Here is a 22,098-nt window from a genome sequence, read left to right as displayed (position 1 = left end):
GGCGGGCTGCTTGTGAACCACGTTAGCTATTATAATTCTATATATTATTATTTTATTTCTATAGTAAATAAGCGTTAATATAAGTAATATTAATAAGAAAAAAAATAAGGGCTATTATATTTAATAATTCTGCTTTCTGTAATACATAAAGCCTACGCATAATTAATTAGCTTAATTTATATCCTTTATATAATAGTTATAGTTATTAATAGTTATTAGAATAAAGAGCTTTTTGAATAGTTAATTATTAAAAACAAGTAGTAGAATTCGTTAATTTTTAGACGTTATTTTTAGGCATCTTTGCGTATGTTAAACTTTATTCTCAGCCCTGTAAAGGCTATAAGTAGTCGAAATAGTGCTAACGGCCTTATTATCTTGCTAGATGAAGCAGAGAGTATTGTTGTTAATGATTTCTGCTACAGTAGAGTTCTATAGTAGCTTATTTTTCTCAAAATAGCTCTAAAGATGTAAAGGAAATCTATTAGCTTTTTTATGTATTATACTTATATAATAGACCCCTAGAGCTAAAAGGCACTATATAACAGGCAGATTTAGAAATAGATTATCTAAATAGATATAGAATTTAAGCTATTTTAGAAGCTATTTTATAAGACGTAAAACAAGCGTAAATATAAGTACTAAATCCTTTATATGTGTTTCGCCTGTAGAGCGTAAGCGCGGCTAGCTTATTTTTCTACTTTTTTTAAGCGTTTTAACGCTCTCTATTTAAGAATGAAATAGCTAGCTCTAAATATAGCTATGATCACTAATATATTACAGTTTATAGCTGGTATTAATAGGCTTGTTCTTTAGCTTAATTATATCTATTAAATAGCCTGTAAAGGCGACTATAGCTTTATTAATAGTAATATAAGAGGAGGGATAATAGGCATCTTAATAAGCAGTTCGAATGAGGTCAGCTATATGTTGAATTCGATAGAACTAGGGTGTGTTTAGAGCAGAAGGAGCACTATTTGTGCTAAAATAATAATGAATAAGTTTGAATTAATCTTGACTCATAAATTAATCAAGATTATAAATTTTCTAGTAGCTGTTAGTACTGTATCACTCTAATTCGCATAAATTCAGACTTACTTTGTAGGTTAAGCGTCAAGCTGCTAAGCGAGATAAAGACTTGCAAGACTACTATAGAGCTTAGATATGTGAAGTTCGTGCTAAGGAGGCTATATTTGTTAACGAATCAGTTATGTATAAGCGCATAAAAGACTATAAAAGAGGTTGGTCTTTACGCGGCGTATTATGTAGAGTAATAATACTAAATAGGCGCTTAAGGAGATAGAGTATCTTACTAGCTATAGGGATTAACAGCTATCTCAACTATAAGATATACTATAGTAGCTTTAACTGTGAGAGATTTAACACATTTATTTAAAGATTACTAATAAAGATAAATCTGTATCCTAGGCTATAGTTAGTACTAATTATAGATAACTATAACGCTTATTATAGTTAAGTAAGCTTTTAATGCTATATTTATTATTAATACTAATATTTGTATATAAGAGCTAAGAAATATATATTAAGAGACAAGTGTTTAATTAATATATTTATCTCCTTATTCTCCTGACTTTAACCTTATCAAATTCTTATTTTTTTTATTGAAAGCATAGATAAGACGAAATAAAGAGCTTATAAGGCAGTTTTCTAACTAGTATAAGGGCTTTTTCTATCTTATTGTGCAACTTTATAGCGTTAAGAAGCATATAAAGAATTACTTTTATTATTATTATTTTTATATTAACAAAATCACTATTAACATGCCTTATAATATGCTTAAGGCGTTATAAAGCTACAAAGAAATAATACGGATAAAGAGCTATTAATTAATAATATAGAAGTAGTAATAGCTGCTATAATTAAGTTATAATCATCAAAAAGCAAACTATTATTATTATGCGGAAGGCTGTGCAACAGGGTATAGGGGTGCTATAGAGATAACAGAGAGTTACGAAGAAGCTATAAAAGGCAACTATATGACTGACTAGTATGAAGATGGATGAACTCTCTAGGTGCTATAGAGGTGAGGATAAAGGTATGACGCGCAGGGCGCCAAGCCTGCCCTAGCCCTCAGCCCTAAGACCGGATGCGGCATAGCACTGGTGGAGCATTTGGCGCGCAGCTAATGCTTGGCTAATGCCATGCCCTGCCCTAACGCCTCTCTAGGCTATAGGGCATTTTGTGCTGTAACAGTTATCTTGATAGAATTCATAATATTAAGTTATAATATCCTGCTAAGCCTAAGTCTTAGTACAGATTTCCTGTTTAAACAAAATTTTAGAATTAAATTTTGTAAGCTTATATATATACTAGTAATTTAAATATACTTTAGTAATTAAATTTTTACGTGTTTTTATATAAAATAAATAATAATATATATAAACTTAATATACTACTTAACATCTATACATATTCCTTAACGCTAATTATCCTCTATTTATAAGCTTAGAGCTCCTTATCTCTGCTCTTCTCAAGTATATTAAGATTAAGCTTACTTAAGAGATGCTTTGTAACCTTATTAATGGCCTCCGGATACTATAGATACTATATTTTGTCATTTTTTAGCAAATTTATCTTGATATTAATGTTAATACTAATATCCTTTTATTCTTTATTGCTTAAACTAGCCAAATCTAAAAAACCTACGCTAGTACTTATTAGCAGGTCCTGTGCACAGTTAAATGCAGCATAATACGTAGGCTAAGCACGGATTTGAGCTTAAATAAAAGTGAGTAGTCAGGCATCCTTATCTTTGGCCTATAGGATAGGGCTACTTGGCAAGGGTAGCGCTAACGCTAATGTTATAGCAGATGGAACTAGGGTCTTTATATCTGTATCTTGAGCCTTATTATCTACGTTTTTGTGGATAGGAGTAGCTAGTGGAGGACTCCTTAAGAGGTTGATATTAAGCGTCATCCCTTAGCCAGTTACTGTCGACAAAGCTATAATAGATATTAGAGGCTGTAGAGTAACAGGAGGCTGTTGATTCTGCTCCTTCTGCTTCTTATAACCCTTAATTAATCGGGTTAGCACTCTTAGAGGAGGATGATAGATATTAATAGCAGGGTCATCCTTTATAGTATCTCTCTACTTATAAATATCAGCTATATTAAGCTTTAAATAGCCTATTCAAGAGAGATTATAGCAGTAATAGCCATTATTCGGACAGTTAGGTCAATCGCACTTGTGCTGACGGCCAATCTTAATAGCTGAGTTTAGTATAGCAGCGTGGAAAGCCTCCTCAGCTGCTTGTTAACACGTTAAAGCACTCTCTTATGGCTTCTTCAATTTTGAAGCAGTTTTAGCCTCGCTATGAGCTCGTTTATAAGAACTCACAGGCGGCAAGTCCTCCTCGCTATGCATAGAAACGCTATCTTTGTCAGGCTGATCTTTAGCCTCGAAATTTGCGCTGTCACATCTGATCCCTTTAATAACGACTTCGATCCATTTGACGAGGACTTTGACCATGTCTACATCGACGACGAACTCGGATATGACCCGAGTAAGGGCTTTGAAGAGACTGACGAAGCGTCGGCCATCTCTACGTCACCTCTAGAGCGACCACGGTTGAGGGTGAGCTCAGAAAACCCATACAAAAATCAACGGCCTTGGAGAGTATTTGCTCCTGCGGGCGAATACCCAGATAACGAAGAGGAATAGGAGGAATAGGACGGTTTTACCGATTTCTACGACTATTTCTAACATTCCACCTCCTCCAATTGGCTTATTCGAATCTCGAGACGAAGCTCAACGATCTATTCAAGAATGGGCTCAGGCCCACGGCTATGCGTTGAGAGTTCGCACCTCAAAGCGGCGTCAAAAAAATGATGTTCATCCCTATGCTGTGTACTTCGAATGCGACCGCGCAGGCCGAAATAAGCCCTCTACAAAGGTTGATGGCAAGCAGCTTCGAAAGAGCTCTTCAAGGCGACGAGAATGTCCATTTCGCTGTATAATTAGGCAGTCAAAGGAGGAGCTCAATAGCCTATGGAGTATACAGCACTGTCAAGCGCCTCATAATGAGCATAACCACGATCCATCTCATCTATCGACTGCTCACCCTATCCACCGTCGAAATATGAGAAATAGCAGGCCAGAGCTTCTCAGTCAGATTCAGAATAACAAGCTAGCTCGAATATCTGCAAGAGAGACCCTCTCCTCTATACGAAAACAGTTCCCTGAGGCACCTCTGACTCTTCGAGACATTGAGAATATCTATAACAAATTCAAGCAGACGTTGAATCGTGGTTTACCAGCTATTCAAGCCATGATATCGAAGCTCGGTGATGAGTATCAATTTCAGTACGTTCTCGATGATCACGAACGTTTAGAAAGAGTTCTCTTTTTTCATAATGCCTCTTTACAGCTTCTACGTCTGTTTCCAAAAAGCTATGTGCTTGATGCTACATACAAGACTAATCGATTCAACTTACCGTTGCTGGATATCGTTGGCTTTACGGCAACCAACAGGTCATTCATTATAGGGCAGGCCTTTCTCACGCACGAGCAGGAGGAGGACTATATCTGGGTTTTGCAGTGGATCCGAGATATCTACAAGAAATATGAGCTACCTATACCAGAGTCGATTACAACAGATAAGGCTGGTGGTCTTCACAACGCCTGCAGCGTTGTATGGCCTGAAGTACCTCATCTACTCTGTCGCTGGCATATTGACAAGGACGTCAGAGCCTATTGTCAAAAAGAATGGCTTGAAATAACCGATAGAAATATCTCAAACGAAGCTCGAAAAGCTATAATTAATGAGCGTGTTAATGAATTTCTTAGGGTTTGGTCACAACTTTTGTACGCAACAACAGAAACTGAGTACGATCGAGTTTGGAGCATTTTGCAGCGTCAATTTCGTCATTCGCAGCCTCGAATTCTTAATTATCTCACCCGGACTTGGTTACCGTTCAAAGAGACCTTCATACGCGCGTGGACCGATAAAATCAGACACTACGGCAACGTTGATAGCTCAAGAGCAGAGGGAGTTCATCAGGCTATCAAGCGTCAAATGGGCTCACAACGAATCCATCTAAACGACGTTGTAGATCATCTATCGATGTATCTTGATCTACACAATAAGCAGCTACGAGAAGAGCTTGAATATGGCCAACAGAAGGAGAGAACAGATCTTCAAAATCCACTATATCGCAAGCTTCATGGTCATATAAGCTATTACGCTATTGATCAGGTTGAGGAGCATCGACGCTCTCATAACCTATAGCTCCGAAACGCTCATTTGCCTCTTACTCCTTGTAAGCAGGTATTTACAACGACAAGGGGTCTACCTTGTGCTCATCTTTTGCAGCAACGAATGATCAAGCATCTGCCTCTTGAGATAGCAGATTTTGATATTCAGTGGAGAATTGATCGTTTAGGAGAATTAGCTGAGCTCCCTCTTATTCGAAGAATTACTGACCCTCTAACCGTCAGCACTCGATATACTAAGTCTCAAAAGCGTCAGCTATCGCTGTTCGAAGTCATTCAAGGTCAGGTTGATGCTTTAGTTACTGCTTCGTCGAAAAGGGGTCACCGCAGAACAAAAGCACCTTCACAGCAGCGACGTCGACCGCCTCTAAAGGTTGTTACGCTCAATTCAGCAGAGAAATCGTCTTTAGGCAATAGTCAGCAGCCAATAGATATCGATGATATAGCTGTTAGCGAGACACAGGAGGAGAATATCAATAGTGATGACGACCCTCTTGGTGCAGAGCTACAACGTCAACGTCAACAGCCTTCTCGCCGTGGTATTCAGATACAAGGGTGGATCGAGTATCAAGCACCACACTCTCAAGCGGCTAATTCCCTACAGAAAAAGCGAACAACACCTTCTCCTCTATATCCACCTCTACCACTGCTTCGAACGCCCTCGCCATTCGCTGATTTAGACCTCCCTCTATGGCCGTCACCCACACCGGTGCCATCTACGCCCTCTCCTCTTCGTCGCGCCTCCACCACATCCCCATTGTCTCCTGCAGACGAAGCTATACCACCTCCGCAAGTAGTGGTATCCCCTATGACCTCGCCAGCGAAGAAACGGCCGCGGAGAGAGATACAACGGCCACAGCGCTACCGCGATTGATGAGAAATACAAGCTATTTTAGGCCTGCTATCAAAAGAGCTGCAAATTCAACGAAAAACGCTCGCATAGCTGCAAGTGCTCAAAACGCTCAAAAACGATGAGTTTGCAGAAGCAGTGTATGCTTACGTAGCAGAAGACGCAAATCTGGCGTGTAGAGTAGGGCAGGATTTGTCACAATTGAATGGCAGAAAACAATGCAATTTGGCAGTAGATTTGATAGATTTGTGCCGTTTTTTGTAATTCCTTCACCTATCTAGTAGAATACTTAAACCAAAACTTACCTAGTCAAGAGATAAAATTCAAAGTTCTCCGAGCTAGCTATGTTGGGAAGCCCTACTACTACATTTAGTAGCCCTATCTCCGTTCGGGGTAGTGGGAAGAATAGGGTGGCCCTAATCTTCCCACGGTGGGGAGTTTAGGGACCCCCAGTGGGAAGAATAGTAGACCCCTTTTGGGACGGGCTGTACTGTCATTTTAGAGTGACCGCATCTCAGTAATCAGTCAGAGGGGCAACTAAGTTGGTACTTCTCAACCCACAACTCGGTCGACGCCTCCGAAAGCTATTCCTTTTTCGCCTCTTTCGACTCCGCCTATCAAGTTTGCTCAGCTGGCCTCTGTACGCCCTGGGGTAGATTCGGCTCTACCTTTATATTTCGGCCTTTTTGGCGTATTCTGTCTACTGCTCCGCACGCCGGCGTTTCACGCCCTTCAACAACATATATATAAATGTATCGTTAGTCCTTGTCAGATGGATAGAAATCCGGGTATTGTATCAATTTCTTGACTCTATGTTACGTCATAGATCTCATTTCAACAAGTTCCTTCGAGCTCTGACCTTGCAAGATTTGATTGGTGAATTCAGAGTGTTAAGCTTCCAGTGAGACTAGAAATCCATACCACACTTCCATACACTTTGCACACTTTGTTATTGAGAACGAACTTGTTAGAATCAGCCTTCCGGTCACACTCAAACCGCTCACTCCATGTACGAAGCTCAATAAAATACCCAGGGTCTATTGCGGCATAGCAACGTTTATTGTTTAGACACTATCTTGACGCTTTGCATCTCAGCCTTGAGTGAAGTTAATACTGGACTTGACAAGTTAGATTTGGGGTGCGAGAGACGACATTACCTCAGTGAGCTTTCTTGAGATGTTGCGCAGTGTCACCGTTGGTTCTATGTTATCACCTTTGATCTGCCACGCCCGGTCAATACGTTTTAATGAGAGAAGTAGACGGGGATAATTTGTACCTCGCACTCATAATCAACACCCGGGAACAAAGTCCTCAAAAGGCTGTCCAACTTTTGCTTATCAAGGTACCGAATCACGATCGTCTGCACTATTGGCATTTTATAGGCGAGTATCAAGATGTAGGTGTGTGGTAAGGCTGTGCGGTATCTTGTCTCGATCTCAATAAGTACGAAGTATACGTTAGCTTTGATTGAGGGCGGCCACGCGTGAAATAGCCTTAGCTTGCAATCAGTTCACTGGCAGATTACACTTTCGGCCCCAACTGGCAGATCTAGGACTGGTAGCCTATCCAAGACGTTTGTCTAGAATTATGCGCAAATTTGCAAGCCTTTCCAACTTCGGGCACCAACGAGAGAAGTGACAACTTACGTGATTTGTGCTCGCACGGTTTCTTTTCTGCATCAATGTCGAGATTACTCCAGAGATGCGGCTCTTGAAAGGTCTTGGGTGTGGCAGGTCAGCAAATCAAGTGGAGGCAAGTGAAAGTGGGGCATTCTAGAGTACTTCCCCACTACGGCGGACTATGTGGCGCAAACGGCCAATTCAAATTTTCAACTCCGCAGCAGGGCCATGGATTTGCCCACCAAATTTGTATGGGGGATTCCACGAACTTGTTCGCTGAGTGATTTCTGTAAATGTAGAGTTGTTGTTGCTGCTCAATGACTGAATTGCCTATTAGAGACTCTAGATAGCTATTCTTGGTGTTGAACAAGGGCCAAACCACGTGTTGAACGGTTTGAGAGACTATATAAGAGGCCCTTTTTCTTCTTTTCTCCTTCTTCTCTTTACACAACCTCCTTTAGAGGAGAATTTCATTATGTGCTGGTGTCGTTGGCGTTGTGGCAGGACGGAGGGCGGCAGGATGGAGGGGGGCAGTAGGGGGGGCCCTATAGGAGGGGCCGGAGGGCCGCAGGAGGCCGTAGAAAGAGTTGATTCTTCTCCTCCTCCTCTTCTTAAGTTTTATCCTTTATCTTCTTCTTTATACAAAGAGCTAAAGGGCTATAGAGGAGCTCCTGCGTCTTATTATAACCCCTCTTCTTTCTCTCCTTCTTTGTAGATGTTGTATCTTTCTTAACTCTTTTCTTCTTCTTCTTCTCCTTCTCCTTCTTCTTCTCCTTTAGAGTTGAGAGTGGAGGTTAAAGAAGAGCATCAGTCTCTTTGATTACTTAATCTAGCTCTTTAGCAGATTGATCGAAGGAGTCATTAATATTAGAATAAGCTTGTTTATAGGATTCAGCTGTAGAAGGCTCTGGCTCTGTTGTAGAAGGTCTCTTGAATTTAAGAATTCTCTATAATATAGATTCTATACAAGGAATAAGCTTAGTATTTGCCTCCTCCTTAATCTTCTTCTCCTTAGTCTTCTTCTTCTTGATCTTCTCCTTCTTAGTATTAATAGGCTCTTCGTCAGATAGCTCCTTCTTTAGCTGCTTAAGCTTTATCCGTTTAATAATAATATAAATAACGTACTCCTTATTAATAATCCTGAAGTACTCTATTACCTCCTTAATCGTACGAACGTCATCAGCACTTATTAATAGCTCAACTAGAGTCTGTTTAGACTCTACGCGTTTCGCAAGATAAAGCTTCTTATTGTTATTCTGCGTAATAGTCGTTCTTTATTCTCGGACCTGTTTTAGCAGAGAATTATATATAAAGTCGTTTAGATCTATAATTACTTTATTTTAAAGCTTAAAAGAGACTCTTTTTAATAGTTAATAGTCTATTAGCTCTGTATTCTCTTATATTATATAATACTAGATTACTATCATTATTTAATAGATTTTAGCTATTAGCTTATTAATCGTATGATTTAAAGGAATTAGAATATTTGTCTAAGATTATATAGAAGAGGAGTGCTAAGTCTTTTGCGTTATCATCTATTATACTAGCTTAGTAACAAAATATTAAGTATATCTTTAAAAACGCTAGGTTTAGGGATCTCGTATATGCTTATTGCTAGTAGTAAAGACAGCTTTCGTCTTTTTTAGTATCAGAATTAATAAGTCGTCAAGTAGCTTTATTATCTCCTGCGATTTAGAGATAAACCGTTTAAACGCTAGATTACAAAGACGATAATAAAGGCACTCTTTAAGATCAGTAAAATCATTATAAGAAGCTTAATTAACGTCGCAAAAAGGAAGCCATAAAGGCTATAGCATTATAAGAAGGTTATATAAAGTTTTGAAGTTAATAATATAGATATCTAGCTAATAATCAAAAATATAGAATTTATTTACCACTTTTTTCATTTATTTTAAGTCCTCTAAAGCCTTTATATTATTCTGTTGCCTCTGACAAAATTCTTTCTTATTAATATTTATTATGCCTTATATAAAAATCGATTTAGATTTATATAAGAATAAGATTCTAGTGTTAATAGCTCTTAAGAAGACGAACGCAGAGATTATTCGATATCTATATAATTCGTACCAAACTCAACTAACTAATTATACTCTCTAAAGACGTCTAAAAGAGTAAAATATCTTTATACAAAAGTAGACTCAAGATACGCTAGCATTACAAGATCAAATAATTACTCTCTTCTTTAACAGCCTTAATAACAATCAGCTTTATCGCGTTCTTTAAACAGAGGGATATCAGCTTAGAGAGGCAGCTCTTTTACAGCTTCGTTATAAGCTAGGCTTAAAGCATAGTCTCTGTATAGCAGAAGGTTAATAAGAAGCAAATGAGACTACTACTAAAGTAATAATAAAAGAACTACAAAAGGGCATTATTAAGAGCTATAGACGTGAGTTATTATACGCTTATTTTCAATAGTTAGAAGTAAATATTACTTAATATGTATATCTTTATAAATTTAGCTATACTATATAGTTAAATCTAGTACTTTTATTACTTACTAACTGATTTATATTTAGTAATCGAATCTACTCTATCTATTATATACTTACTTCTAACATTATTAAATGTTGTGTACAAAATATGTAATATTACTATAGCGAATATATTGTACTTGATTCTAACTTCTTATGATCTGTGAGATAGTGATCCAACTTCACAAAAGAGTTACGCCCAAGTAACCAAAGTTACTTGAATGCAGTTGGAATAGTATATTAATCCTTATCCAGATGCCCTAGAGAGAGTCGGACCACGACTCTATCTAGGCCCCAGGAGGCCTCCATGTCAACTCCGTGACAATCTGTGGATAGATATCTTAAGCTTGCTTCTTATAGTATTGAGATATATAGAGCTATTAATGCTTATTCCTATTATATTATCTGAATCTACGTTGATATCTTAGAGCGTATAGCTATTAGCGTTTTTTGTTAGTATCTTGATATAATCGAAATACTAAATTAGCATTCTTGATTTATATGATCTGACTATAGCGGTAAAACGGTTATTCTTACTTAAGCTCATTATCTATTATAATAAGTAGCAGACCCTAATACGTAATTAAAAGACTGCTATATATATAGAGCTAGTACAACAAACTAGCGAATTAAGGCTTAGTAGAACTAGCTTATAAAGGGATTACTATTCTAATAAAGAGTAAGTTATATTAATATACTATTTATAGCTAAACCTATGCTAAATCTAATATAGAATTACTTTAGAGCTCTTCTTCAAAAAGGTAGCTTTGATCTGAAGATCCCAAGTGACCAGATAGCCTTACTCGCTATCTATATACCAGTTCTTCGTACAAAGATATAGGGTTTCGTACGGGTTTGGAATATTTATTCTATTCGCAAGTAATGTAATCATCCGAACGTTATATTAGGCAAGCCCTATATTCTATATCATCATCCTCCGCCTTATATCAAGAATCAGGGCCTCTTAATTAACTCTGAGACCTTAACAGGGTTACAGAATGACGTACAAGAATAGAGTAAGTAGTTCAGATAAATATATTTATCAATACTAATCCTTATTAGATATAGATGAATTTCTGCCTCCGGAGACATATTAATAATATCACAATCAACTACAACATCTTAGATTCAACACTGCTTAGTAAGCTCCTGAGAATGATAATTCAACTCCTTATCACGCATATTATCTCCAACTTCGTGCGAGAGTTAATAAGCATTTAAGAAGCGATAGAGAGCCTCGATTAGCTCTATCAGAGAAGCCAACTAGAGCATTTGATTAGCGTCCTTAACAACCTGCGATGGAGGAGATTGAGGAGGTTGAATTGAGTAATGAGGGTCCTGATATGGAGGAGAATTAACGCGCTTGTCCCTGCGAACAACGCGCAACACCAAGAACAGCTATCTAGAGACCTAAACAGGCAATTGAACAGTTCTACTAGTAACAGGAGACAAATGCCCGCATGCATTTCACTCAGCGAACAAGTTCGTGGAATTCCCCATACAAATTTGGTGGGCAAATCCATGGCCCTGCTGCGGAGTTGAAAATTTGAATTGGCCGTTTGCGCCACATAGTCCGCCGTACCCCACTCAATGCAAGACCCCACTCAATGCAAGATTTTTACACATTCGCAACCCAACTTCAACAGCACACAGATATACCACAAAACGCTCAAATGGAGGCAAAAAGAATGTTTTAGCCGATATTCAGAGAAGCTTGGAAAGTCAGTTTTACAGCAAAAAATATCCAAAACGCCTTTTTAAAGACTGGCATCTGGCCTTTATAACCATTAATGACGATAAAGAAGCTTCAAAAATCGTCTTCCAGTCCTTCTACACCCTTCAAGCTTCCTCCATTACCTATTACGACACCCCAAACTGCACATGCTATTTGTCGTCTTTGTAAAGCATCTCCTTCTCTTCAAAAAGCCATAATTCTTGAACGAGCGGTATTACGATTGGCAGCCAAATTTGAGATACAAAGTCATGAAAACAGAGGTCTACGAGCAGCAATTGTCCAGGAAAAGAAGCGCAGACGTCGTGGCAAACGTCTAAATCTATTAGGTAAGGAGGCAACTAGTGAGGCTCAATTTTTTAGTCCAACAAAGGTCATTACTGCTAGGGCCTATCAAGAGAGCAAGGAAGCAGCCGAGGCAGAAGAAAAGCGACAAAAGGCTGTACGCAAGGAAGAAGCTGCTCTCAAACGACAGCAATTACAAGCGGAGAAGCAGGAAGCTGTTCTACAGCGTCAGTTGCGGCAGGAAGCTCGTCAGGAGGCAAAAGCGGCGGAAAAGGTGCAGAAAGCGGCAGAAAGAGAGGAAAAGCGTCGTCAAAAAGAACAGGATAAACAGCAGAAAGCTCTAGCAGCACAGAAACGTAAAAAAGAGCAGGAATTACGCAAGAACGTCGCTGTCGCTGTCAAAACCGCTGCAGAATCAAAATCACGTGTCAGGAGAGTGTCAATTGGCCCGCCAAAACCACGCAAAACGTCTACAAAACGCTCCAAAAAGACTGTTAATTCAATAACAGCCTCTCAAGGAAGCCCCCCGCGCCCAATTGAAGCAGCTCCTTCAACTGCTGTTGACACTGCCAACGTCGCTGTCGCGGAGGCGCTAATTGTGAATAGACGCGGTCGGGTGGTCGCCCTGCCACAGCGCTTCAGAGAATAGGGCCCAAATTTGTATTATAGCTTCTTGATTGTATATTCTAGTAATGTGCAAAATCTCAATTGGACAACTGCTGTTTTGAGCTATCTGTGTGCTGTTGAAGTTGGGTTGCGAATGTGTAAAAATCTTGCATTGAGTGGGGTCTTGCATTAAGTGGGGAAGTACTCTATGGCTAAGCAACCTGTTGGCGCCATACAAATGCTGCACTACCGCCTCGACATTAATGAATAAAGATGTGAGGCTTTATAGAGACGTGACAATGGCAAATTCTTGAACCAATTAATAACTAAGAGAGCGCAGATACACTACAAGCCGATTTTAATTTCACGAGAGATTACCAAAGTTACGGATTGAGTGATCCTTTATCACACTTTTCCCAGGATTACGGGTCACAGCTCCCTGTAAATGGCATGTGTGATTCGATTAACACGGCCAGCATGCCAACAGGCTTTTGGGAGTGGGAAGCACAAACTGATCCCTCTACTTACCTGGCAACTGCTCCAGAGGGTCCACTGTTACAGGTTCAGTCAGCTGCTAAAGATCAAAGTACTTTGACCGATTCTCCAAGTGAATACCAGGAACTCAAACAAGTTGTCTCGACGCTCCAGTAGAGGATGGACAAAATAGAAGACCTCCTCAGGGGAATCCAGAACGGGTAAGTCGTTGGTTGAGCAAGAAACTGTTGGATGCAGTTAACGGATGCCTACAGAATAGAAGAGGAGAAGACAAGGTAACTATAATGCCTATTGATCGTTTAATATCTAATGGCAGAGTAGATTGTGCAAAGAGATTAAGGCTAATGTGAAAGAGTTGAAAAACTGGACAGCGGAAATCAAACAGACGGTGGAGAGTTTGGCAGGAGAGCCAAACAGGGTCACCAGGTCTTAACAATAGCAGACGACAAACTTGTCGCTACTATATAGCTAAATTGCTCTACTACAAAGGCTGGCCGATTTTTTTGAAGCAATTATAGAATAGAAATCTGGATTCATACTAGTATATTTCAAGGCGAGCTATAAACACGACAACAATCTTAAATCCAACCAACCTGCCTAGAGTCTTTCTTTGAGTCGCTAATAATCCCCCAAAACGCAAGCCAGTCTTTCTCAGCTGCCTTTTTCTCTTGAAAGCACTTCTCAAGAGCGGTGCTCATTGAAAATAGAGCTTCCTGCGCCTTCTGTAGCAACTCAAGTGTTCTGGACCAACTTTCCTGATAGTATGTAATGCGCTAATGCAAAAGGGACTTTTCGTTCGTGAGCTTTTTAAGTATATCTAGCTTATTCCGTCTTTGGAATTCCTTTACCTATTATATTAATAATCTGATAAAAAGAATTCCTTCTAGTGTAAAGCGTCTAGAGCCTGGTAGCCCGCTTTTGTAATCAGAGTCAAAGTAATCATCTATGTTCATTATTTAAGAGATAAGTTTAGATAATTTCTTAGTAATAACGTAAAGAATTTACTTTAGTAAATTTTAGCCTATAGACAAAGAATTATAAGTCCCTTAAAAGAGTCCTCTAGCTATAATTATCTATATTCTATTCTTAGGGTCTAGTTTTAGGCCTCTTAATAAGGTTAATCCTAATCAAGAGGCTTTACATATACATCTATTTTTAGAATAAAAGAAAATTTATTTATAAAAATGTTTTAGCTTACCTTTACATTTTATTTATATTATCTTAGAATTATTCTTCTTAGTAAAGAAAGCTAATATTAAATAACCTTCCTGTACGCTAATATGTTTTATAAATATGGTTTAGTCTTTATATAGCCGGGAAAGAGCGCTAATAGGCCCACCTCACAGATATGCTAAGCGGATGCTTTTCGTAAAGAGACCGACGAATGTTCTTATACTTCTAGAGAGGGGGCGACTTTAGCGTATTTTCGCAAGCCTAAACGGGTTAACATCAGAAGATCTAGGGCGCCGTTACCTGAGTCTTTTATAAATGGACATTCAGAGAGTGATTCTGGGAAGGGGTAAACGAATGTTTGTCTGGATCCAAATGTGGTACTGTGTTATAACACATCCAGAGGCTGTGCTACGCTACGTAAAGGCTAATCAGGGAATTTGTTAAACTGTATAAGCGCCTATTAGCTAGTTTTCCCGCGTTTATTCTGTTATAATAATATGCAAAATCAAAGTCCTGTTCAAATAGCGCATATAGTTTCTGGAATAAGTTGGGTGATCTACTATAATGTACACTTTCTGATCTCTAGTAGACTGAGCCCTACAGCAGCATCCAATCATCATCGAGAGATTATGCATTATAAATACTACGTACATCGTGTTTTGATACAACCGGCAAAGTGTCATTTGAACTGGAGGGGAAAAGGGGTCCTTTGTGTCCGGAGCCGCCTCATTCCCGAGCTCAGCCTGGGAGACCCCTAAAATTTGCAGCTTGCTGTTAGACCCACCCCATCTAAATCTTGGTACAGTACTAGTGCAAAAGTATCTAACTAACTTGAAAATTTGTGTAGAACCACACCAAAAAGACGACTTTTAAAAATAGTTATAACAACTCTAGCTAGGCGTTAACTACTAAATTTTAAATATGATTTCAATTTAGAATTGATGAAATATTTATTGATAAATACAAAGTTTTTATGTAAAATATCTACATATTAAATAGAACAGAATTAAAGTCAAAATCTCAAAAAAGTAGAAAAAATTTATATAGAGTCTCATATAAATTTTATTAAAAATTTGAATTATTCTACTTTCTAGTTTTCCTGTTTAAAATCTATAAGTTTTAAGATCTAAGTTTCTATTAATAAAAGATTAATCTACTAATTTTGAATATCTTCTAAATTTTTAAATATGGGATTAACACCTAGCTAAAGTTTTTATTTAGTTGTAAAAAGTGCGGGTTTTGGTGTGTTTGGAGGTTTGGTCAGATACTTTCGCGCGTGACTGTATATCACTCAAGTTCCCCTTATCCTAAAGTTAGGCGGCACACTTTTCTATGGCTGAACCTCGACGTTCTTAATATTGAATTGCTTGTCTAAGTTAAGACGAAATTTGTCTAGTTGTTTGCGCAACTTCTTAGAACATCTGATTCTCACTCATATGGACAATCTGCAGTTTGGTCAGATACTTTCGCGCGTGACTGTAGTTGGCCCCAATCATCACTGATCCTTCAAGGCAAATAAATCCAAGCCCGGTTTCAAAAAGACTGAAAGCCTGCACGAGTTGCCTAGAGAAGGTCTACTCCGTTGCCATCCTACGATGATAATCGCATTGAATTGTGCCACCACCTGCTCTCTTCAAGCAACCAGATCAAACCCTTTCAGGTCAATGCGGGTTGATGAAGGATCTGCGAACTTCCTATCTCTGGGCTGCCATGAACTTGAAACATGGAGACGAGCGACGACTTTACTAAGCAACTCAACCAGAAACTTCAGACATCGGCGCGTTCGCGTACTTATTGCTATGCAAAAGTGCTCATTCTTTACTGGAAAGACGGCCATGAGGATTTTCAAACGGAAGGTCAAGAATTGGGACAGATGTTCAGAGATTCTTTTCAGTATGGAGTAGAGGAATTCGCCATTCCCACGTCACAGAGTTATCTGCAATTGCATAACTTCGTTACGCAATCCGTGCTGCACGCTGCTAAAATTGCGGATGAAAAAGGAGGTGCACCGTTGCTAATCATCCATTATGGTGGACATGGAGATCGGAATGACGATAAAGTACAAGGGGAAGAAAGAAGATCAGTTTGGGCTGCGTAAGAACTCTACCCCACAGAAAGTGCTCTGCGTTAGCTCACGAGTTACAAAGACACGCAAAGGGAGAGCCCACGCTTGAGTGGTTTCGAATACAAGACGATATCAAAAATGCAGACGCAGATGTCTTGCTGTTACTGGACTGCTGCTTCGCCGCGCAGGCTGGCCGGGCCCGAGAACGGCGTCCAGGTAGGTTTGAGCTTCTGGCAGCATCAGCTATGGGCATGAAGACTCCCCAACCTGGGGAGCGGTCTTTCACCCGGGCATTGATTAGAGAGATAAAGCGATGTGTACAGAGAAACGGTTATGTGGCAATCGCAGACCTTCACAGACGGTTGGTGGCTCGCGAGGCGAATCTACATGCAACTCCAGTTCACGTTATGCTTACGCCGACTCAACCGACGATGCGATTGTCACCCCTTCCACAAAAATTTTGTTCGAGTGCCAACGAGGATATTGAAGGTCCTTATTTTCAGCTTCTCTTCCGAACTGTAGGCCAGCTCAACAAGGCACACATAGAAGAGTTAGCCCAGTGGTTAGGCGCTGACATGCCTCGGATGGTGACCGCCCTCCATGTCCAAAATATACTTGAAACCACAACTCAGATCCAGAGCTTCGTTGAGAAGGTGCGACAGGATGGTCAGCCGCTAGCAAAGACACTGGACGAGCCTGCATTTGAAGACATCTTAAAGGCATGGGACAACGTTCAAGCACTTGTTGAACAGCACATCGCTCAGCAGAACAGCGCTTTTCGCACGCAAGAGAACATGATCATCATTAAAGAGCGCGTTCGGAGATTCCTAATTCAGCTCGAAGCAGAAAATTCTGCGTTCGTCGATACAGTAGAGCGCAAGATTCTGAACTCCACCAGGCTTACCGATCTCTCCGCTCTGAGCGAAGCGATCGATGACCCTGCAACCCAAATGTTCGGCATTGCAGATCAATTAAGGCTACGTCGGCTAGTCCACAAATCCAGCGTCTTCGGCATGCCTCAAAGTGAGTCTAAAGCTGCCGCCAATGCTCACTTTGCAGTTATGCAGGAGTATAAAAATTACGGTCGATACGTTGATCCGGGGGAGATGCCAGATTTGACGGCGCGAGTGGCTCATTTAGCAGAGCTATTAAATGCACCAAAGAGCCCAGGCTTTCTCTCATTACGTTGCTGCCGTTGGTCCCATGATCATTCTGAAAATCGCTTCGTTCTTGATTTCGAAATACCTCATCCGTATGAAACAACACCGGGTGCATACCACACCTTGCAGTCAATTATTCTTCATTCAAAAGCTTCCGCGAGGCCGTCCTTGAATGATCGGTTTAAGATTGCATTCCTTCTAGCAAAAGCAGTGCAGAAGTGGCATTCTGTTGGTTGGGTTCACCAAGGTATTAGCTCTCCCAATGTACTCTTCTTCAGCCTCAAGAATGAGACAACAATCGACTATTCTCGTCCATTCCTACAAGGCTTCGAATTTGCCCGTCCAGGATCAGACCCCTCAATTGGACGTTCAAACGACGACATTGCCTTCAACGTGTATCGCCATCCAAGCAGGCAAGGGTCTCTACGTAAAGGCCACACTAAGATGCATGATATTTACTCGTTGGGTGTTGTACTGCTTGAAATTGGCTTATGGCAAAGTGCTTTGCATATTGTGAGCCACAAGATAAAGGGTCCAGTAACACCAAACTCGATGCTCCAGAGACTTCAAGGCGCCTGTTTAGAGCGGCTTGCTCATTATGCTGGAGCTTCGTACCAAGAAGCAGTGCATGTGTGCCTGACTTCGAGTTTTGAAGTGGAATTGGATGACGAGAACGAGTCCCGCCTAGCAACTTCATTCCAGACCCGAGTTATTGACGAGCTGGGCAAGGGAGCACCCATCTATTAACGCACTCGGTGAGACTATCGTCCATAAGGTCCTCCGGTCCCAAATAATGGGGCCCTAATACGCTTCAGAAAGCACCGTCTCTTCTCTATTCCGCAGATTCAAGCTTATCCTCCTCATAGACCTTTCCTTCGTCTAGCTTAGTACCGTCTTCCTTGCTGATTGTATACCTCCCAACGTTTGGCACACTGGCAACAAGGAAAGGGCCTCGTAATGTGCGACCTTCAGAGATGTAGATCTTGTCACCTACGCAGAATTTGCTGCCCTGGAGTATAAGATGAGCATACTTGGCTAGAATTATGGTTGTTACAACCTTACACTTGCATACGTCTTGATCACTGGGCGCCCTTCCCAATCATCAAGGATTTGCTGATATCTGGCAGGCTTGGGAATGGTCAGCCCATCTTCCCATAAGGATTCCGCGTATGACGACTAGCTTACAGCCTCGTTCTCTGTCTTAGCTCGAGGCTGAGCCTTATCCATGATGCTTCAAAAAGTCAAAGAGAGGGCAGAAAATCTTCTTGAAGCCAAAGTTGGACCAAGGGTGGGGAAGTTATCGTGGAGAGTAAGAGAGGACCAAGCACCCGCGTGCTGGGAGCATGTGTTGAGCACGGTGCACTGACCTATGCCACGGCCTGATGTGGTTACCCAGATTCCAGATTAGACCTAGCGTACTTCGTGGTGGCCGCCAACTTTCTCACCTTCGCAGTTAGTTGCTTGACAGACAGCCTAGACAACAGATTTTCTCCAAACGCCAATTTAACAGTTGCCAGTTGAGAGAGGCTGGCCCAGGCAGGCTTTAATGAAGAAGGCTGTGCTTACGGGGTGGCGTTGGCCTTGAAAGCTGCCTTAGGCACCCGAATCCTTCACAATGCAGTACACAGAATTACTCCCATATGCATAAAAGTCTTCGTGTCATGCCCTAGTCGAATCCCTCTGTCTCAGAAATTGCGTATTAAGAAGCTGTTGGAAACATTCGAGCAACAAGATATATTTTGCTCGTCTCTGCCCATTTTTCGATATTTAGTCCCTTCAATTGCGGTGTGATGAAAGCTACGGTGCTAGATATTCAAGGAGTAACATGTTTGGGCAAGGTCTGCAAGAGAACATAGACCGTACATCATCCTAAATCGTTCTTGATCTCAACTAATCTGGGAGAACAAGTGGAAGCGTTTCGTCCCGGATATCCCCGATATAGTGCTCTCCTCAGTACACACGCAGCATTTCACAACTTCCGGCGATTTACCAAGACACGAATGAGACTGCTGCTCCTGAAACAGGATGAGGTTTCCATACTCGAAGAGTCATTAGATAAACTTGATAGAAGTGAAGATCGTGAGCTGTTTCTGGGGTGCAGTCGTCGAGACGGCAACGCGGCCCGACATCGGACATTCCAAGAACTAAAGAAGTCCTTGGCTGAGTATGGTACATCTCGATAGCTTCATAACCTTATGAGTGGTGATGACTGATTCCTTTTAGATGTGATGCTGGAACAGCATTGTCGGGCATTATCGATGCCAAAGTCAAATGAGAGAGACATCCAGAGCCTAAAAAACTGGATTCAAGGGACCTCCAGCCTTGCCCGTCAAGAAACCTCGTACCTAGAGCGATGTGATGATCTGATGAATCTCACTGGCTCAGGAGATAATGCTGTTACACGGATGGAATCCATAGTCGAGGACTGCACATTTTGGGTCCACACCAGATTTCACAGGGCAAGAACCGATTTTCACGATCAGAGTGATCCCATTGATAACGATCACAGTACTTTCCTAAAGTGTTTGACAAATGCCATCACAACATCATCGGCGACGAACACATTTTCCTCCCAAATTCAAGACTGCGCAGATTCAGCCGTATCTTAACAACATGGCTCGCCACATTGATTCTGCTCTTACCAGTTGCGGTTCTGTACAGCATATCGAGTCCTGCCGCCCGCCTGGTGACAATCATTCTATCCGCTGGCTTCTTCCTCTCGACCGTCTCACTTTTTACAAACGCGAGGACTATAGAGCTTTTTATGGCTGGGGCGAGGTAAGAAATTGAATCCCTGAGTCGGTTCCCATAGAATACATGAGCTGAGATGTGGCTGTAGTTATGCGGCTGTATTGGTTGTTTTCACGTCCGCGAGTAACAACCTGTTGGCGAAGGGGACATACTAGATACGCCATAGAATCACGAATTAAAGACAATGGGAATAGCTAGGCTTGTGAAAAAGTCGATAGAGAATCGAGGGACCCGGAGTGAAGGACAGAATGAGGCTGTATCGTGTGAAACATAAACGAGAGCGCCAGCGCGACGGAGTGAATGAAAAAGAGTCAGAGGACAGAGGGATAAAGAGAGGGGATTCTTATAAAGACGTTAAAAGCAGCGAGCCACCAAGGCCGTGTGACCATGCCTGAAGGGGCAGGCCGCCTAAACCGAAGGCGGAATTCCCGGCAACGACTTCACATACAAAGTGACAGAAAAGAAGGGACGACCGAGGAGACGGTGGAGCAGCGGGCTCTTTATAGCTAGGCCAAGCGGCGAGAGGGCGCGATGCCCGATCGGGCTCGGCTAAACCAAAAGAGGTAACGCACCGGCAGCGATTCTACTCGAAAAATTATTAACAGCCTGATTCGTCAATTTCGATACCCACAGAGCCTCCACGCAGGCTACATATGATCGTCGATACTCCACGGCGCACGCGACTTCTTTGCGCCGCGCAGGCTACAGCTGGCAAATTACCTCGAAAAAAGATCTTTCCAATCGATCCCTTCGCACTCCCAACTAGAAGAGTCCTTGTGCCAGGACCGACAGGGTCCAGGACTTCTACTATATTTAGAACTTGGACGGTGACGACACAAACCTCGCTACAGCCATACAGGTAGAGGGCCGCTCATGCTTGACAGTGTCCTAGGCAAGCAGACCCGTGATCGGCGTTAGCAGTCAACGGAGAAAGGGGGGGCGGGGTTGGAGGTGCGCCACAGGTTGACTGGCCAGAGAGGTGGTCAATTCGACTAGAAATGAAGACATTATTATGTACAACTTAAGTGGTCAGATCGAGCAAAGCCTCAAATGATGACGTTGGCAGTCATGCTCACCAGCTTTCGTGCCTTGGAGTGTGCTTTGGAGGACTGCCTGACTGGTCCTGCGTTGGAACTTAGAACGTGGCTAGGGACTAAAACGAACTTTTACTTATGCGGAACGCCACACTCTGGTCATAATAGTCTTTGCCCTGTCGCCGTCTTGTTTGGCTTGCTGAGACCTACGGACAGTCTTTTTACTCACCCCTGGAGGAGTGATCACAAAAGTCATGATAATGGGAGGCAAACACAATGTAAGGGGTATCAAGGAGCTTTTATAAAAGTGATTAGATGGCGGAAGTGTAATCGTAAGGGCTTATCTTGCATAAACCTCCTAACAGACTAAACTGTCTGAGTTAAGGGCTGCTGTTCAAGATGATGACATTGAGGTAGTAAAGTAGATCTTGATACAGCCCTAGCGAAGCATTTTATCTACTGGGTCTATCATACACTTGTATTGTGTCTTATTGGACACGTTCTGGGCCTTCTTGATCGCTGCGCTGCTATTGAGTGAACTGGCCAGCACTACGGCATTTTCACCCTTGTCGCGACGTTATGTCACTGATACAAGGTCTCCAAGGAT

The 22,098-nt window shown here is 41.3% G+C and overlaps 5 protein-coding genes across 5 annotated transcripts; 4 read left to right on the top strand and 1 right to left on the bottom strand.

Annotated features, from left to right (window-relative positions):
- Positions 1-3,375: 3,375 nt before the first annotated feature.
- EPUS_09312 (uncharacterized protein) lies at positions 3,376-3,678 on the top strand (the record flags this gene model as incomplete). The annotated part of the gene is made up of 1 exon (XM_007806432.1): positions 3,376-3,678. One exon carries the CDS (start codon positions 3,376-3,378, stop codon positions 3,676-3,678), a length of 303 nt encoding a protein of 100 aa, XP_007804623.1.
- A 418-nt stretch (positions 3,679-4,096) lies between these two features.
- On the top strand, positions 4,097-6,103 carry EPUS_09311 (uncharacterized protein; the record flags this gene model as incomplete). Its single annotated transcript, XM_007806431.1, has 2 exons — positions 4,097-5,212; positions 5,330-6,103. 2 exons carry the CDS (start codon positions 4,097-4,099, stop codon positions 6,101-6,103), a joined length of 1,890 nt encoding a protein of 629 aa, XP_007804622.1.
- Positions 6,104-11,980: 5,877 nt separating this feature from the next.
- EPUS_09310 (uncharacterized protein) lies at positions 11,981-12,856 on the top strand (the record flags this gene model as incomplete). The annotated part of the gene is made up of 1 exon (XM_007806430.1): positions 11,981-12,856. One exon carries the CDS (start codon positions 11,981-11,983, stop codon positions 12,854-12,856), a length of 876 nt encoding a protein of 291 aa, XP_007804621.1.
- Positions 12,857-16,204: 3,348 nt separating this feature from the next.
- Positions 16,205-18,453, top strand: EPUS_09309 (uncharacterized protein; the record flags this gene model as incomplete). The annotated part of the gene is made up of 2 exons (XM_007806429.1): positions 16,205-16,575; positions 16,629-18,453. 2 exons carry the CDS (start codon positions 16,205-16,207, stop codon positions 18,451-18,453), a joined length of 2,196 nt encoding a protein of 731 aa, XP_007804620.1.
- An 85-nt stretch (positions 18,454-18,538) lies between these two features.
- Positions 18,539-18,933, bottom strand: EPUS_09308 (uncharacterized protein; the record flags this gene model as incomplete). The annotated part of the gene is made up of 3 exons (XM_007806428.1): positions 18,539-18,715; positions 18,769-18,834; positions 18,892-18,933. The coding sequence occupies 3 exons, from the start codon at positions 18,931-18,933 to the stop codon at positions 18,539-18,541; spliced, it is 285 nt and encodes a 94-aa protein (XP_007804619.1).
- Positions 18,934-22,098: the final 3,165 nt, after the last annotated feature.

The sequence above is a fragment of the Endocarpon pusillum genome (genome assembly GCF_000464535.1).
Source record: "Endocarpon pusillum Z07020 unplaced genomic scaffold scaffold5445, whole genome shotgun sequence".
NCBI classification, from domain to species: Eukaryota; Fungi; Ascomycota; class Eurotiomycetes; order Verrucariales; family Verrucariaceae; genus Endocarpon; species Endocarpon pusillum.
Note: the sequence above shows the minus strand (reverse complement) of the source record. Positions and strands in the feature narration are given on the sequence as shown.